The following is a 15419-nucleotide window of genomic DNA, read 5'->3' as shown; positions in this document are numbered from 1 at the left end:
TGGGGGGGGGGGGGGGCCTGGAAGAGGTCAATGGGGGGAAAAAGGAAACTTAATTTTTTCAACAATGAAGAATTATTAAAAAAAATAATAACACATTGTTCTAATAAGCATATGATTCAATGCCATTAGATTATATTTATTACTACCAAAGGATGAGTAAAATAACTAAGGATGAAAATGTTAACTATATTTTAAAAGACACAGGCACTAATCTAGATAGTTTTTATATTATGCACTTGACATAAAACACTGCCTGTACTACTACTAAAAGCGAAATTAGAATTTATGCTTGGAGTGAAGCTAACTTTTCATCTTTTTTCCCTTAGCTGTACTGAGCCAATTCTGAAGTACCAGCACTGAACATTTCTTTTTCTTCTCTGAGTTCTTACATGCCTACCAAACACCAACATCAACCTACTTATACATTGTAATGTTTACTAAAATAAGTACAAATTGATTTATATATTTAATACCTAACAAAGATTCTAAAAGAATCTATTAGAAATATAATACTTCTATTCACATAAATCAAGAACCTATCTTCAAGAGAATTTCCTTATGTTAATAAATGCCATAATAGAGGTAATGGAGTACTTACTCTATTATGATTTTCAACAGAACTCATTTCTGTATGTAAAAAATAATCAAGATTTATTACAAGACAGCAGCATAAATGGGCAGGTTAAGATGGTAGCCACTGTCCCAACTTAAAGTTATCCTGTAAAAATGAACCTGATTTAAGAAAAACACACACAATATTTAATGAAAGAGATTACCTACAGGTTTTTCTTGACAGGTGAATGAGGTAACCAGGAATGTTCAGGTATATGGATAAAATGGGGGGAGGCCTAAAATGCGATAGTTCTTAAGAAAAGCAAAAACTAACCAATTATTTTGTAATCTGCCTGGCAGGGGATGGGATGGGCGTGATTAACAGGAAGAAGTTGGTATGTGTAAGATCTAAAATGGAAATCCAAAGAGCAAGGTTTAGACTGTGTACTGCCAACATTATCCAGAGGAAAAAAATGTCCTTAACCTTATAGTGGAGATGTGGATATCAGGTTTGATTCCTGCGTTTATTTTTTGTTTCCTATGCTGTCTATCTCAACAGGTATTCCTCATATGAACCAGAAAATGACTATTTTCTAAATTTTTCCAAGATATTGCATACATAGTCTTCTAGATGTGTAGGAGGGTTGTGTAGTCACATAAAATGGATGCCTAAGGGCATTAGGGTTTAATTCTCCTGCAGAACCTTGAGAAAGGCTGCAGGAAATATACTGACTAGTCACCTGGAATAACTGGCCCATTGAACAGTAATGGTTTTCATGGTAAATTGATAAAAAAAAATGACATTGGTTTAGCCCAGCCAGCGTGACTCAGTGTTTGAGCGTCGATCTATGAACCATAAGATCACGGTTCGATTCCAAGTCAGGGCATATGCCCAGGTTTCAGGCTCTGTCCCCAGTAGGGGGCATGCAGGAAACAGCCAACCAATGATTCTCTCTCATCATTGATGTTTCTATATCTCCCTCTCTGAAATTAATCCTATATAATAAAAGGCTAATAGGCAAATTGTCCCCTCGACCGGGAGTTCAACTGGGAGTTCGACCAGGGGACGGGGCCTGCCGGCCAACTACTCATGGCCCCTCCCCCGGCCAGACAAGCCCAATGGCCCCCATTAGGGCGGGCCAGCCAGACCCCACCTGTGCATGAATTCATGCACTGGGCCTCTAGTAAAAATATATTTCAAAAACAAAATGACATTGGTTTATGTACTGGTCTCCCCTGAGTTCTGTAAACTTTTTGCCAGTATCCAAAAGATTGATAATCTGTGTGTGCTGATAATTCTATATAATAAAAGGCTAACATGCAAATCGACTGAATGGCGGAATGACTGGTTGCTATGATGCACGCTGACCACCAGAGGGCAGACGCTCAGCCCAGGAGCTGCCCCCTGGTGGTCAGTGTGCTCTCATAGGGGGTGCGCTGCTTGGCCAGAAGCCGGGCTCACAGGCTGGTGAGTGCAGCGGCAATGGCGGGAGCTTCTCCCGCCTCTTCAGCAACTCTAAGAATGTCCGACTGATGTGGGGAGTAGGCCTAAGCCAGCCGTGGGCAAACTTCGGCCCGCGGGCCGGATCCGGCCTGTTTGAAATGAATAAAACTAAAAAAAAAAAGACCGTACCCTTTTATGTAATGATGTTTACTTTAATTTATATTAGTTCACACAAACACACCATCCATGCTTTTGTTCCGGCCCTCCGGTCCAGTTTAAGAACCCATTGTGGCCCTCCAGTCAAAAAGTTTGCCCACCCCTGGCCTAAGCTGTCAGTTGGACATCCTCCAAGAGCTCCTGGACTGCGAGAGGGCACAGGACAGGCTGAGGGACCCCCCCCCCACCCCCAGTGCACAAATTTTGTGCACCGGACCTCTATATATGATAATAGCTTTATAACTTCTTTAGCATTCTTAGTTTGTCTACCATTTAATCTACTCCTAAGTTAATATACTTATTTAATACTAAAGGCCCAGTGCACAAAATTCGTGCACAGGGTGGGGAATGTCCCTCAGCCTGGACCGCACCCTCTCCAATCTGGGACATCCCTCTCACAATCCAGGACCACTGGCTCCTAACCGCTCACCTGCCTGCCTGCCTCATTGCCCCTAACTGCTTCTGCCTGCCAGCCTGATAGCCCCCTAACCGCTCTGCTGCTGGCACGATCGCCCACAAATGACCTCCCCTGCAGGCCCGATGGCCCCCAACTGCCCTCCCCTGCCAGCCTGATTGCCACAACTGCCCTCCCCTGCTGCAACCTGCCTCCTTTGCTGGGGCCTGCCTCCTCCACACGAGGCGGTGGAGAAGCCAGGACCAGCCTCCTCCACGCCACATGGAGCAGTGGGACCCCCAGGCCTCACTGCGCGGAGCGGCTGCCGGGCCCCACCTCTGCTCTGCCATCTTGTGGCGGCCATCTTGTGACGATGTCATGCGCAAGGGCACGAGGACCACCTAGGCTTTTATTAGTATAGATTCCCAAAGCACAGATTCTCTCTCTTTACTTTAAAAAATTTACTGTAACCTAGGATAGAATTATAATCTGAATCCTCGCATTCAAAACCTTACAAAATATAGTAGTCTGAAGCAGTGCTTCTTAACCTTTAATTGTCCATATCAATCATTTGAGATACAGTTAAAATGTATATTCTATTTCAGTACGTCTGGGATGGGGTCTGAGATTCTGCATTTCTAACAAGTGCCAATATCATGACAGATGTTTTTAGTGTGCAGATCACATTTTGGGTAGCTGGAAACTAAAATACCTTTTTGTTCTTTCTGTCTACTACTCTCTAGTTAGGTTAACTAGCTTCTAAATAAAATGAATTATTTGTCATTCCTTGACAGCTTACTCATGTTTCCCCCTGCCTTAGAATACTACCCCTCATCTTCATCCTGACTTATAAAAATACTAATCTACCAAGAATATATTCAAGTATCTTTTACATGAAACCTCCCCTAAAAAAGTAAGATCTCTTCTTTGTCTGAATTACCATATAATTTTATTTAACAAATTCTCTTATTGCAAATTGTGTCAAATAATGTCCCAACCATGTTACAATTATTATTTTAATCCTTATAAAATAACCCTATGAGGAAGGTCATCTCCATTTTATAATTAAAGTAAGTGAGATAGAGAAATTAAGTAGTAACTTGCACAAGGTCTTAGAGTTAGTAAGTGGCAGAGCTGAGATTTTAACCCAGGCTGATTAACTATAGACTCCATGCTTTTAACCACTATACCAGCGGTTCTCAACCTGTGGGTCATGACCCCTTTGGGGGTTGAACGACCCTTTCACAGGGGTCGCCTAAGACCACCGGAAAACACATATATAATTACATATTGTTTTTGTGATTAATCACTATGCTTTAATTATGTTCAATTTGTAACAATGAAATTGGGGGTCACCACAACATGAGAAACTATATTAAAGGGTCGTGGCATTAGGAAGGTTGTGAACCACTGGACTATACTAAGCTCCTCCTACTGGTACCTATTTGTTGTCTTATATTCTATAGATGTTAATATACTTTAGAATCTTATCTCATTTATTCTATATCGTTCTGTATTCTACCCAAAGGATCATTTTGTACACAAGGTGAAACAAAAGTTTAATAATCATAGCTTAGTACTATGTTTAACACATACTAGGGTGCTAAATAAATTCTTACACATCCTATCTAATAATAGACAAACATGGTAATTGACTGTACCTTCGCTATGCCTCCCATTGGCTAATCAGCGTGATATGCAAATTAACCACCAACAAAGATAGCGGCTAATTTGCATACTGCAGGCAGGGTGGGACAGCGCCATCCCGCCTGCCCTGCCGCCATCCGGGCCTGCTATCTGCGACCCGGGGCGGCAGGCATCTGTGTGCGACCCGACCCGGGGTGGCCGGGCGGTGCAGCAGCGATCAGCCAGCCCACCTGGCCTCCATCTGGGTGTCCCTTGTGCAACCCGACCCGGGGTGGCCAGGCGGGGCAGCAGCGATTGGCCAGCCCACCTGGCCTCCATCTGGGCGTCCCGTGTGTGACCCAACCCGGGGTGGCCGGGTGAGGCAGCAGCGATCCGCCGGCCTGCCTGGAGTCCCGTGTGCGACCCGCCCGGGGTGTCCCGTGTGCGACCCGACCCGGGCGGCACCCCAACCCCTGGATTGGCCCTGCCGTGTGTGCGACACGGGGAGGAGGGGCAGGCACCGAGGGATTAGGCCTGCCATCTGCCACCCGGGGAGTGGGCCTAAGCCAGCAGATAGTTATCTCCTGAGGGGTCCCAGACTGTGAGAGGGCACAAGTGGGGCTGAGGGACACCCCCCCACACCTCCCCTCCCCCGCCAGTGCACAAATTTTTGTGCACCAGCCTCTAGTTCAATTAATAAAAATCTATAAGTATGATGCTAGGCTAGGCCCTGGAGATGCAAGATGAGTAAGACATGATCACTGTTCTCAGGGAACTAAAGAAATGAGATTAATAACTAGCTATAAACACAGGTTTTTCTTTTATTTGCACATTTCCTCTGGTGATTGCATCCAGTTTCATGGGTTTCAATACTATCTCAAAAGCAATGTTTCCCAGCTTTACATTTTCAGTCCTGATGTCTCCTTTGAGCTCCTGAGTCAGACATATGATGGCCCTCCTGACATCTCATGCAAGTCTAATGGGCAGCTTACTATGTCCCAAATAGAACTCCCCCTCATTCACTATTGGTCTTTTGCAGCTTATAAATGAAAAAATGTTTGTAAAACTGCCTTGCAAGTTATAGAGTGCTAGTCAAGTATTACCGAGTTTTCTTTCCCAAACACTCTTTCAATTTTCTAGTAGGTTTTCAGTAAATTATTTCTTATTTATACTTTGCTACAGAGTGATCTTTCTAAAATACAAATTTGATCATGTCACTCTTTCCTTAAAATTCTTCAATGGTTCTTCATTATTTCCTTAAGATGAAATCTATTCTCTTTAGCACTATAAACAGTCACTGTCTTTCTCTTCAGTTCACCCCTGCCTCTTAAAATGAACATGTTCCAACTATACTGAGTTACTTGGCACCGCCTGAGCTCCACAGCTGCATAAAAAAATCCCACATGCTGTTTAGAGGTTAGGCAGCCGTGGGCAAACTACGGCCCGCGGGCCAGATCCGGCCCGTTTGAAATGAATAAAACTAAAAAAAAAAAAAGACCGTACCCTTTTATGTAATGATGTTTACTTTGAATTTATATTAATTCACACAAACACTCCATCCATGCTTTTGTTCCGGCCCTCCGGTCCAGTTTAAGAAACCATTGTGGCCCTCGAGTCAAAAAGTTTGCCCCCCCCTGGGTTAGAGTGTATTCCTAAGAGCATATTTCTGGGTTATCTCACCTCTGTTTCTTTCTTTTCTTTTGCTATAGTCCATTGCCTTTTCTTTACTTTCTTCCCTCCTCCTGTCCGTTTCCTTACATTTCCTCGGTTTAAAATTCTGTTTTGCTTATCAGATTTAGTCCATTTTTATAGTTCTTGGGTCAATTCCTCAACAAATTTTAGTACTTTCTTATATATTAGAACTTCTTACTTTTTTAATGCAGAAGACACAACAATTCCAATTAAACTGTGAAATTTCCTGAACATTAGATTGCTATATTTTTATCAAGAACAGTTTAGTTCTTCCTTTGTTGCTCTTTAGTAGCATCTTGGTTAACTAATATTTGTTATATTATGAAGAACAGGAAATAAAAACTTACATTGAGAAAAGCTGAAGAAGCCACTCTGCCAGCTGCTACAATAAAATCCATAATAAGCATTGTGGCACCAGGCAAACCAAGTGAAAAAAACTGAGGTGAGCAGTGCTTGATGATTGTATTGACAATATCCTGAGGAATAAGGAAAGAAGGGAGAAAGAATGTCACAAATGTAATTTTGAGTATCAGCTAATCAATATCCTTAAAAATAGATATCACATGAAATAATAAAACAGGTAATCCTATATAATAAAAGCCTAATATGCTAGGTGTCCAGTCATCCGTTCAACCAATCAAAGCGTAATATGCTAATGATATGCTAAGGCAGCTCAACCGCTCGCTATGATGTGCACTGACCACCAGGGGGCAGTAGACCGGCCGACCAGTCACTATGACGTGCATTTACCACCAGGGGGCAGATGCTCTGACCAGTAGGTTAGCTTGCTGCTGGAGTCCAGCCGATCGGGACTGACTGAAAGAGGCTGGACACACCCTGGAGTCCTCCTATGGTCCCTCCCTAGCTGGCCAACCTTTGGCGTCCACCCTGGCCCTGATCGTGCACCGGTGGGGTCTCTCAGCCAGGCCTGCACTCTCTCATAATCCGGGACCCCTCAGGGGAATGTCAGAGAGCCAGTTTTGGCCTGATCCCACAGGCTAGGCAGAGGGACCCCACTGGTGCACGAATTCGTGCACCGGGCCTCTAGTTACTATATATTGGCTGACTAATTACAAATACTAATTTTAATTCCTCCAAATAATCCATACTTATTATATTCTGTCAAAGGAAAATACACTTCAAACATATTTGTTTAACTGACATCAATACAGCATTTTTCACACTACAGAGGAAGTTGGCTCTTTGTTTCAGAGGGTTAAAACTGAATTGCAGAGTAGTTCCTCCTGTTACCTATTTGTTTCCATGTGATGATTCTGATCTCTGAAGTTGCATGACCTGTTATATTACAACGGAAGAGATTCTCTTTTTTAGATAAACTGAAGTCCTTTGATGATAGATATCTAGCAATGGAAATCTAGATGTAGTCACCTTTGAGGGAATATTCTTGACTTGATTAATAATCCACTTTGCCTTTGGAATTTACAATGAGAATGTGGCATATTACCTTGTATTACTCAATGTAATTTATCTTACACAAAAGCTCTCTTTTTCTAGTTATCAAGATCATCGATTTATCTGAGACATATTATAAGGTAGAACATTGTAATTAGTTCTAATTAATGCAAGAAGTTTACTCATTTTTCAGAAAGTAAAATATCTTTTAATATAAATTTAATGCTCTCTAAATGAACTCAAAGTGAAATTTAACCACATTTGATAGAAACGCTTGCATTACTTTGACTTGTAACCTACCACACTTTTCAGTTTTTTGGCCAGAATCAAGACACCTGAAGTAATGTTTTAGAGTCATAATTATGACTATATAATGTAATGATTGTGATTGACACAAACGCCAAGTCAATATAATTGTCATTATGCTCATACAATTTATGGTAATAAGAAAATGTGATGTGCTGACTCTTAGAGTAGAAAAAAAACCTCTGAATACTACATGACTAGATGAGTAAGTCCATATGCCTCAAGTACCAATTATCAAGTAAAAATTACAAAATGTTGTCAACATAAGCAAAGGATGGCTTAATCTCTTCAAAAAGTGAACTATTTGGTATAACACTAGAGGAACAATGCATTTAATAGTCAAGTCAACCCCTTGTTACAATAGCTTGTTTTTCCACCTACATTTCAAAAACAAATAAGGTCATAAAATGAAAAAACTTGTAAATAAACCACTACATAGGAAAAAATTTTAATTCTAGACTTTGAATGTCAGGAGTTAAACAGAATTGAGAATCAAAGATAAACATATAAAGCAACTTGCTAGAAAGTGCATATATTTACCTGATCAATATGAAGTAATCCACAATGCATTATGTTATAAAAATGTGTCAGAAAATCTCTATTTGGAGAAACATCTTGTCTTCTTTTCATTGTATTGCAAATAAGTTTATAAGCATGTAATTTACCTTGCTTATATTTATCAGTCAACATGGTTGCCTACAATTTAAAAATATTGGCTTTATTACTCAAAAACAAATACTGTTTATTAAATACTTAAACATTTAAATATATCAGGAAATATATATACATATATATATGTACACACACACACACACACACACACACACACACTGGAGGCCTAGTGCATGAATTTGTGCACGGGTGGGGTCCCTTGGCCTGGCCGGTGATCGGGGCCATCTCGAGGCCGGCTGGCCAGGGAGAGGGACCGCAGGAGGTTGGCCGCCCAGGCAGTGTGAGCGCACTGACTATCCGACCGGCCAGGGGGAGGGACTGCGGGAGGTTGGGCAGCCATGGGAGGTTGACTATGGGAGTGCACTGACCACTCGGCCGACTGCGGTGAGGGACCACGGGAGGTTGGCTGGCTGGAGGGAGGGACTGTGGGAGGTTGGCTGTGGGAGCACAGATAACCAGGGGGCAGCTCCTGTGTTGAGTGTCTGTCCCCTGGTGGTCAGTGTGTGTCATAACAACTGGTTGTTCAGTTGACTGAACCTAACGGTTATTTAGGCTTTATATATATATTTTTCAAAGCACGTATCTTATTTATATAACAAAGGGTTATTTATATATCCCTTACAGTAGGATAGTTTTGTTAGTAAGTTTTCTGTGCCTGTAACATTAAATGCTTTACTATTCATTTTTGTTTTGTTTTTAAATAGACTTTTTAAAAGAACAGTCTTAGGTTCATAGCAAAATTGAGCATAAAGTACAGTTTTCATATACTCCTTAACCCCACACATGCTATTTTTTTTATAATTTAAATTCTTTATTGTTTAAAGTATTACATAAGTCTCCTTTCTCCCCATTGACGTCTCCCTGACTGCCCCTACTCCCCTGTAAAGCAATATATTTATTTTCATTTATATCTATGTTGGCTCAATTTCTTTGAACTAAATATCAGAATTACCTAAACCATTACCATTAAAATGATACAAAATAGTATGAATAACCACACAGTTTCGCTTAGAAAAATGTATCAAACATATCAAGTGATACTTAAAAGAATCACATCTTTAAAAGTACATACATACTGTGACACAAATTTAAGATTAATATTTCATTAAATATAATCTTATATAATAAAAGCTTAGTATGCAAATTGTCCCCTCTACTGGAGTTCTTCTGGGAGTTCAACCAGGGAGCGGGCCGACTGGGGGAAGGGAGGGATGCCCTGGTGGCAGCAGGCAGCTGGGGAAAGGGAGGGAGTACCTGGCTGGTGGCCGGCAGCTGGCAGCCGCTAGGGACCCTACCAGTACACGAATTTCTTGCACTGGGCTTCTAGTAAAAACATAATCCTATATAATAAAAGCCTAATATGCAAATCTACTGAACGGTGGAACAACCAGTGGACCAATTGGTCACTATGATGTACACTGACCACCAGGGGGCAGACGCTTTAATGCAGGAGCTGCCTCCAGCCCACAGGCCAGACCAGCAGCAGCGGGGGGGGAGCGGGAGAAGGGGGCAGTGAGTGGGTAGTGCCAGGCCAGCCAAGGTGGGTGCCAGCAGGGCCCCCCTGATTGGCCCGCCTGTCACCCCAAAGATCAGCCCTGATCGCCAGCCAGGTCTAGGGACCCTACCTGTGCACGAATTTTGTGCACTGGGCCTCTAGTTTTCTATAAAAATGATGCATCCTGTACAACAAGCATATCAAACTCACGGCCGGCGGGCCACAATGAATATTTTTGCAGCCCCACCAATATAATGGTATGTAAGAAACGTTTAAAAAATTTTGTAACTTAATTTTTACAATTTCCTGTTATACATAATCTTACCTAATAATAGACAAACATGTAAATTGTCCGTACCTTCGCTATGCTAACCAGCCAATCAGGAGAGTATGCAAATTAACCTAACAAAGATGGTGGTTAATTCGCATATGTAGGCTCCAAGCGGTGGAGCGAAGCCTGGCGGCCCCTGGGCCAACAGAACAACAAAAGCCTCACGACCGTGGGGCCGGCAGAGCAGCGAAAGCCTCATGGCCGTGGGGAGGCGTAGCAGCAAAGCCTCACGGCCGTGGGGAGGCGTAGCAGCAAAGCCTCATGGCCGCGGGGCAGGCTCCAGCTGGAGCCCGGCCAGAGCGAAGACCTGGGTGGCGGGTGCCGGAGGAAAACCGGTGCCAGCAGCCAGGGGAAAGGAAGGCCTATTGCACGAATCTCTTCGTGCAACAGGCCTCTAGTTATTAATAACAAACTATAACGTTCGCTAATGATTGATTACTATAATCGTGTTGCATTCATTTCCCTTATGCGCCTTACGCGCAGGGGCACCATTTCTTTCCACTAATACTAGCAGGGTATATTTTAGCAGCCGAATGCCATGCTATTAGTCTTATACTGACTCATTTGGTGTGCTCAACAGGAAATATTTCGCTTTTGGAGAACCAGAAAAATAGGTTTATTTGCGTTATTAATTTGTGCAGTTATTCAGTGTCTGGTAAGTTAATGTTCAAAAAAAATATTAATTTTTATTAAAATGTTCTATTATTTTATGTTAATGATTACTCATTTATTTCAGCTCTTTGTATTCAGCATGTCTCTATTGAAATAAACCTACATTTCTATGAAAATTAAAGCTTTTGTTTTTTTGCGGCCCACATAAACTTAACCCTTGTTTATTTGGCCCATGTTAGCCTTTGAGTTTGACATGCTTGCTGTACAATAATTTTGCTGTGCCCACTCTCTTTGCTGTATAACCCCTAGTGACTAAAAACTAAGTGTGCTAGAAGACTACACAACAGCTCAAACATCTGTCAAATGTTAAGACTGACACATACTTATATCCTAAATGAAATGTTTCAATTAATATTTTATATATTAAGCTTACCTTGAAAAGCCAAGGTGTAAGAATTCTCAATGGAGGTATCAAAATTGGTGGAGAAGGGGAGGTCAAATTATCAGTCGAAATGCCGAGGTTATCTCTAATCTGTAATTTTCAAATAAAATGCAATAAACCAATGAAAGGTGTTCTTTCTTCTAATTTGTTTTACCTTAAACTTGAGATCAAGTCCAGTATCTACCACTAACTACATATTTCATCATGGTTAAGTGACTTTATCATGGTAAGCACCAGTATATAATAAGGGGGGGAAAAAGGATGGTGTGGCTATGTTATTTAAGGCTTCTGCTTCTTAATACTTTATTTTACTTTCCTTCTCTTATATCTTTTCTTTTTTACCTTAGCTAAATTCTGCCAAAGTTCACAGAGGTAATCAAAAACTTGAGCATGTATTTCAGGATCCATAATAGCATTGACGTCTCCCAAAATGCCTAGCATTCTCCGCCACATTACAGTAGCAACATCAGCATGCCATCCTGTAAGAGTACCCCCTGCCATCACACTACAACATTCAGATGGAAATTCACTGATTTCTATAGAAAAAAATAATACACAAGTATTAGTAATTTTTCTGGAGAATTGATCATAAAAACACAAAAGAGATGAATTAACTATCTTAAATATCTATAAAAGTAAATAAAAGAAATGTCAATATGCATTAGTGTTATTTTTTTCTTGATAAGGTAAAAATATTACCAGTTCATAATTCCTTATTATGGCAATAATTACTTATTCCATAGTGCTTCTATCTAGCTTTAAATAAAGAATGATGAAGATACCAGATAAAGAAATTTGTTTGATATAAAGATCATATTTACAACTACATACTCTATCTAATAACTATTTCAGATTATATCATCAAATTAATATAAAATCTCAGGCTACAGGCAGATCTTGTAGGAAGTCTTTATAAGCCAGTTTTTTTTTTTAGCTAAAACTTCCAAAGAAATACATTTCACAATTATATCAGACCTACCATTAAAAGGATATCACAATGACATTGAAAAATACACATTTTTACTAAAATTTAAACATAATCTAAAATTTCCATATTTATATTCTTATTAATATTGGAAAGATTATATGTAAAAAATGTTACCTTGGATCCTAGTCATTTCTATCACAAAGTATGTGATGTATAAGTTATTTAATAACCTCCCTACGGCTATGCTTCTTCATTTGTTAAATAGATGGTATAGCTGAATATCATTATAGGCCTCCTCCAGCTTTAAAAAAAAACCTATTGCTCTTTAAAATTTTTTTTTATTAAAGTTATTGGGGTGACATTGGTTAATAAATTATATAGGTTTCAGGTGTATGCCACATTAAAAAACTCTTTCTATTCAATGTATATAATAAAAAAGGGAAACTCATTTTTCAGTAAAAATGAGTAAACATTTTTCCTGCTTGATAAAAATCTTAATAATTTATGTTTATTAGCATATGTACATCCTTTACTCTTAATGTTTACCTTTTTTTTCTTTGCTTATAAGGTATACAATAACTGACTGTATTATTAAAAAGCTACTGAATAGTCTTTCACAATAATAAAAAATGGGCTCTGGTATAAACTCACTAAACTAACAGAAAGCGTGCAGTTTTTACTATCTCTGTTAACATTTCCCCTCTCTACAGACCCTTCATAATATAGTGATAAGTCAACTTTGTCTCTAATTTATCCTTCTCAAACTAAACAAAATTTTAAATGATTACAAAGCAAGCAACAATTTGCTTTTATTTTTTAATCCTCACCCGAGGATATTTCTAAAAATTGATTTGACAGAGAGAAGAAATAGAGAAAAACATTGATGTGACAGAGAAACATCAATCTGTTGCCTCCCATATGTGCCCCAACTGAGGATCAAACCCACAACCTTTTGGTGTACAGGATGACACTCCAACCAACTGAATCATCTGGCCAGGGCACAATGTATGATTCTAGATTGGGCTAATAGTGGTATAAGGTTGCTATAAAGGATATTATTGGGACAACTGAGGAAATTTAACTATGAACTAAAACTGCAGTGACATATCAACATTAAATACCTTGAATGTGGCCATTATATTGTGAGCATGCAGGAAACTAATGTATACTTATTCTTAGGACATTCTCGCTGAAGTGTTGAGGTGTGTAGAGTCTGTTATTTCTAATTCACTCTTAAATGACTCAGCAAAAAGATAAAATTTAAAAAAGGGATGGTGGGATTTTTTGTGTGACTGTGTGGGTATACACAAAGGGATAAAGTGGCAAATATTAACAACTGGTGAATTTAAAGGATTTATGGATATTTATTTTACCAGTCTTGCAATTTTCTAAAAGTTTAAAACTTATTCCAAATGCCAGGAAGAAAACTGAAAACAAAAAATTGTAGACCAAAGGAGGAAAGAAAAGGTTAGAAACAACACACAACCAGAAATAGGGCTATGTAATTCCAAGTTAATTGCATGCTAAGAGAATGAGTACCTTAAAAAAGGGGGGGGGGGAGGGTGCAGAAGTTATATGGCTTAAAATTTCTTCCTTTGGTCAGAGAACAAACCTGCTGCATTATCAATGAAACTGGTGTTCTGTATTATTTATTGTAAATATCTCAACAACTATGTCCTTGACCAAAGTTTTTAGCACATTCGCAAAATGACTTCTTATCCTGATGCTTATTACATCATGTAGGACTTAGCAAAAATAACTTTTGTTTTTAAATTTATAGTTTCTAAGGTTCCCTACTTACTTTCTAACATTTACTTAAAAATAAAATACTTCATTTGGATTGCCTACTTTTTAATTAAATTTAGTTGATATACTTGAAGAATCAAGTTCAATGAAAAATTATTGATTTGATCAATTGTTTTGCTGAAAGCCTGATTAGCAAATGATAATTCTACTTTCTCCTGTGAGTCAGCAGGTTCTTCAGATACAACATTAAGAATAATGATGCCAAATTATGTATTTCCTGTTTTAGAAAATGAATGGCACTATATCAATGATAATATAACACACAAAATTAATGTAATCACTAATGCTAGAACTGTAATCAACTATAAAATCACAAATAACAAAAATCAGAATATAAATATTATTCTTTAAGCGTAAGAAAAAATGTTATAGTAACAAATTTCCAAGATTAGAAAACCCCAATGACAGAATAATACATAATAAATATGTATATAATACATAATCAAATTTAAGATGCCTTATTTTAAGATCTCTTAACACTAATGCCCTGAAAGGAGAAATGGCAAATATCTAATTTCCAAATATTGCCTAGGTCATCTGGCGTCTGAAGAACAGAGTGGTGAAGTTTCTCATCAAGCTGCAGATCTTTCTGTTCCATATGTTCTATATTCAATGTAGAAGGAGAAGGTGTTTGTGACCTGGATCCCAGAGCTGAATGAACTGGAGAAGCACTTTCTGAACCTGTAGATATAATTTCATAAAATTAGCATAAAGAAGATATTCAATACCCTCTAAGATGTAATGCTTAAGCCCCAATAAAATAGAAAGTAAAAATATCAATATTAAAAAAAGGTTATAAATTAGCCAAAGAGGTAAAATTAAAATATTATACAAGACTTTGTATCTAGTGGTCTCATCTTATGTCTACCATGGAACTAGTATGGAATCAGAATTGGACATACCAGCTAATAGAAGCCATCAATGAAGGCAATAATATCTACTCCCATTCCTGGTCCAGCTATAGAGACTCTGGTACCCAGTGCTATTCAATTTCATTTACTTCAATCTTGGGGCAATTAGATTTATTTTATGATTATTTTTTCATATATTTTTTATTGATTTCAGAGAGGAAGGGAAAGGGGGAAAGAGAAAAATCAATGATGAGAGAGAATCATTGATTGGCTGCCTCCTGCATGCCCCCTACTGGGATTGATCCTGCAACCCGGGCATGTGCCCTGACCGGGAATCAAACCCTGACCTCCTGATTCATAGGTGGACGCTCAACCACTGAGTTGCTGATCAGGCTCTTGGGGCAATTGAAGAAGAACTTGCTCCTTAGGCTATATATACCACTATGGTTGCTAGCCTGAATTACAGTGGTCCCTGGTGGTCCTAGTCTTTAGTCTCTCTCTAACCCCTAACCCTTCTTTCTAATCTATTCTCCATAAGGCAAAAAAACCACCCAAAAAACAAAAAAAAGCAAGAAACAAACAAACAAACAAAAAAACCCAAAATAAAAAACCCTAAAAACGAATCTAATCATGTCATTC

General features: G+C 39.2%; 1 protein-coding gene across 15 annotated transcripts in view; it reads right to left on the bottom strand.

The window, feature by feature from the left end:
• RALGAPA1 (Ral GTPase activating protein catalytic alpha subunit 1) overlaps positions 1-15419 on the bottom strand; it is a 281001-nt gene that overhangs the window by 139432 nt on the left and 126150 nt on the right. For all 15 annotated transcript variants that reach the window (XR_002828508.1, XM_023751509.1, XM_023751508.1 and 12 more), the window contains 5 exons: positions 14458-14610; positions 11538-11731; positions 11187-11285; positions 8184-8339; positions 6272-6400 (listed from right to left, as the gene is read on the bottom strand). Coding sequence is in view for 14 of the 15 variants with exons in the window: in XM_023751509.1 (XP_023607277.1) it covers positions 6272-6400; positions 8184-8339; positions 11187-11285; positions 11538-11731; positions 14458-14610 (731 nt within the window). In the remaining variant the exon portion in view is untranslated. The remainder of the gene's footprint in view (positions 1-6271; positions 6401-8183; positions 8340-11186; positions 11286-11537; positions 11732-14457; positions 14611-15419) is intronic.

This window comes from Myotis lucifugus, unplaced genomic scaffold (assembly GCF_000147115.1).
Source record: "Myotis lucifugus unplaced genomic scaffold, Myoluc2.0 scaffold_22, whole genome shotgun sequence".
Classification (NCBI taxonomy): domain Eukaryota; kingdom Metazoa; phylum Chordata; class Mammalia; order Chiroptera; family Vespertilionidae; genus Myotis; species Myotis lucifugus.
Note: the sequence above shows the minus strand (reverse complement) of the source record. Positions and strands in the feature narration are given on the sequence as shown.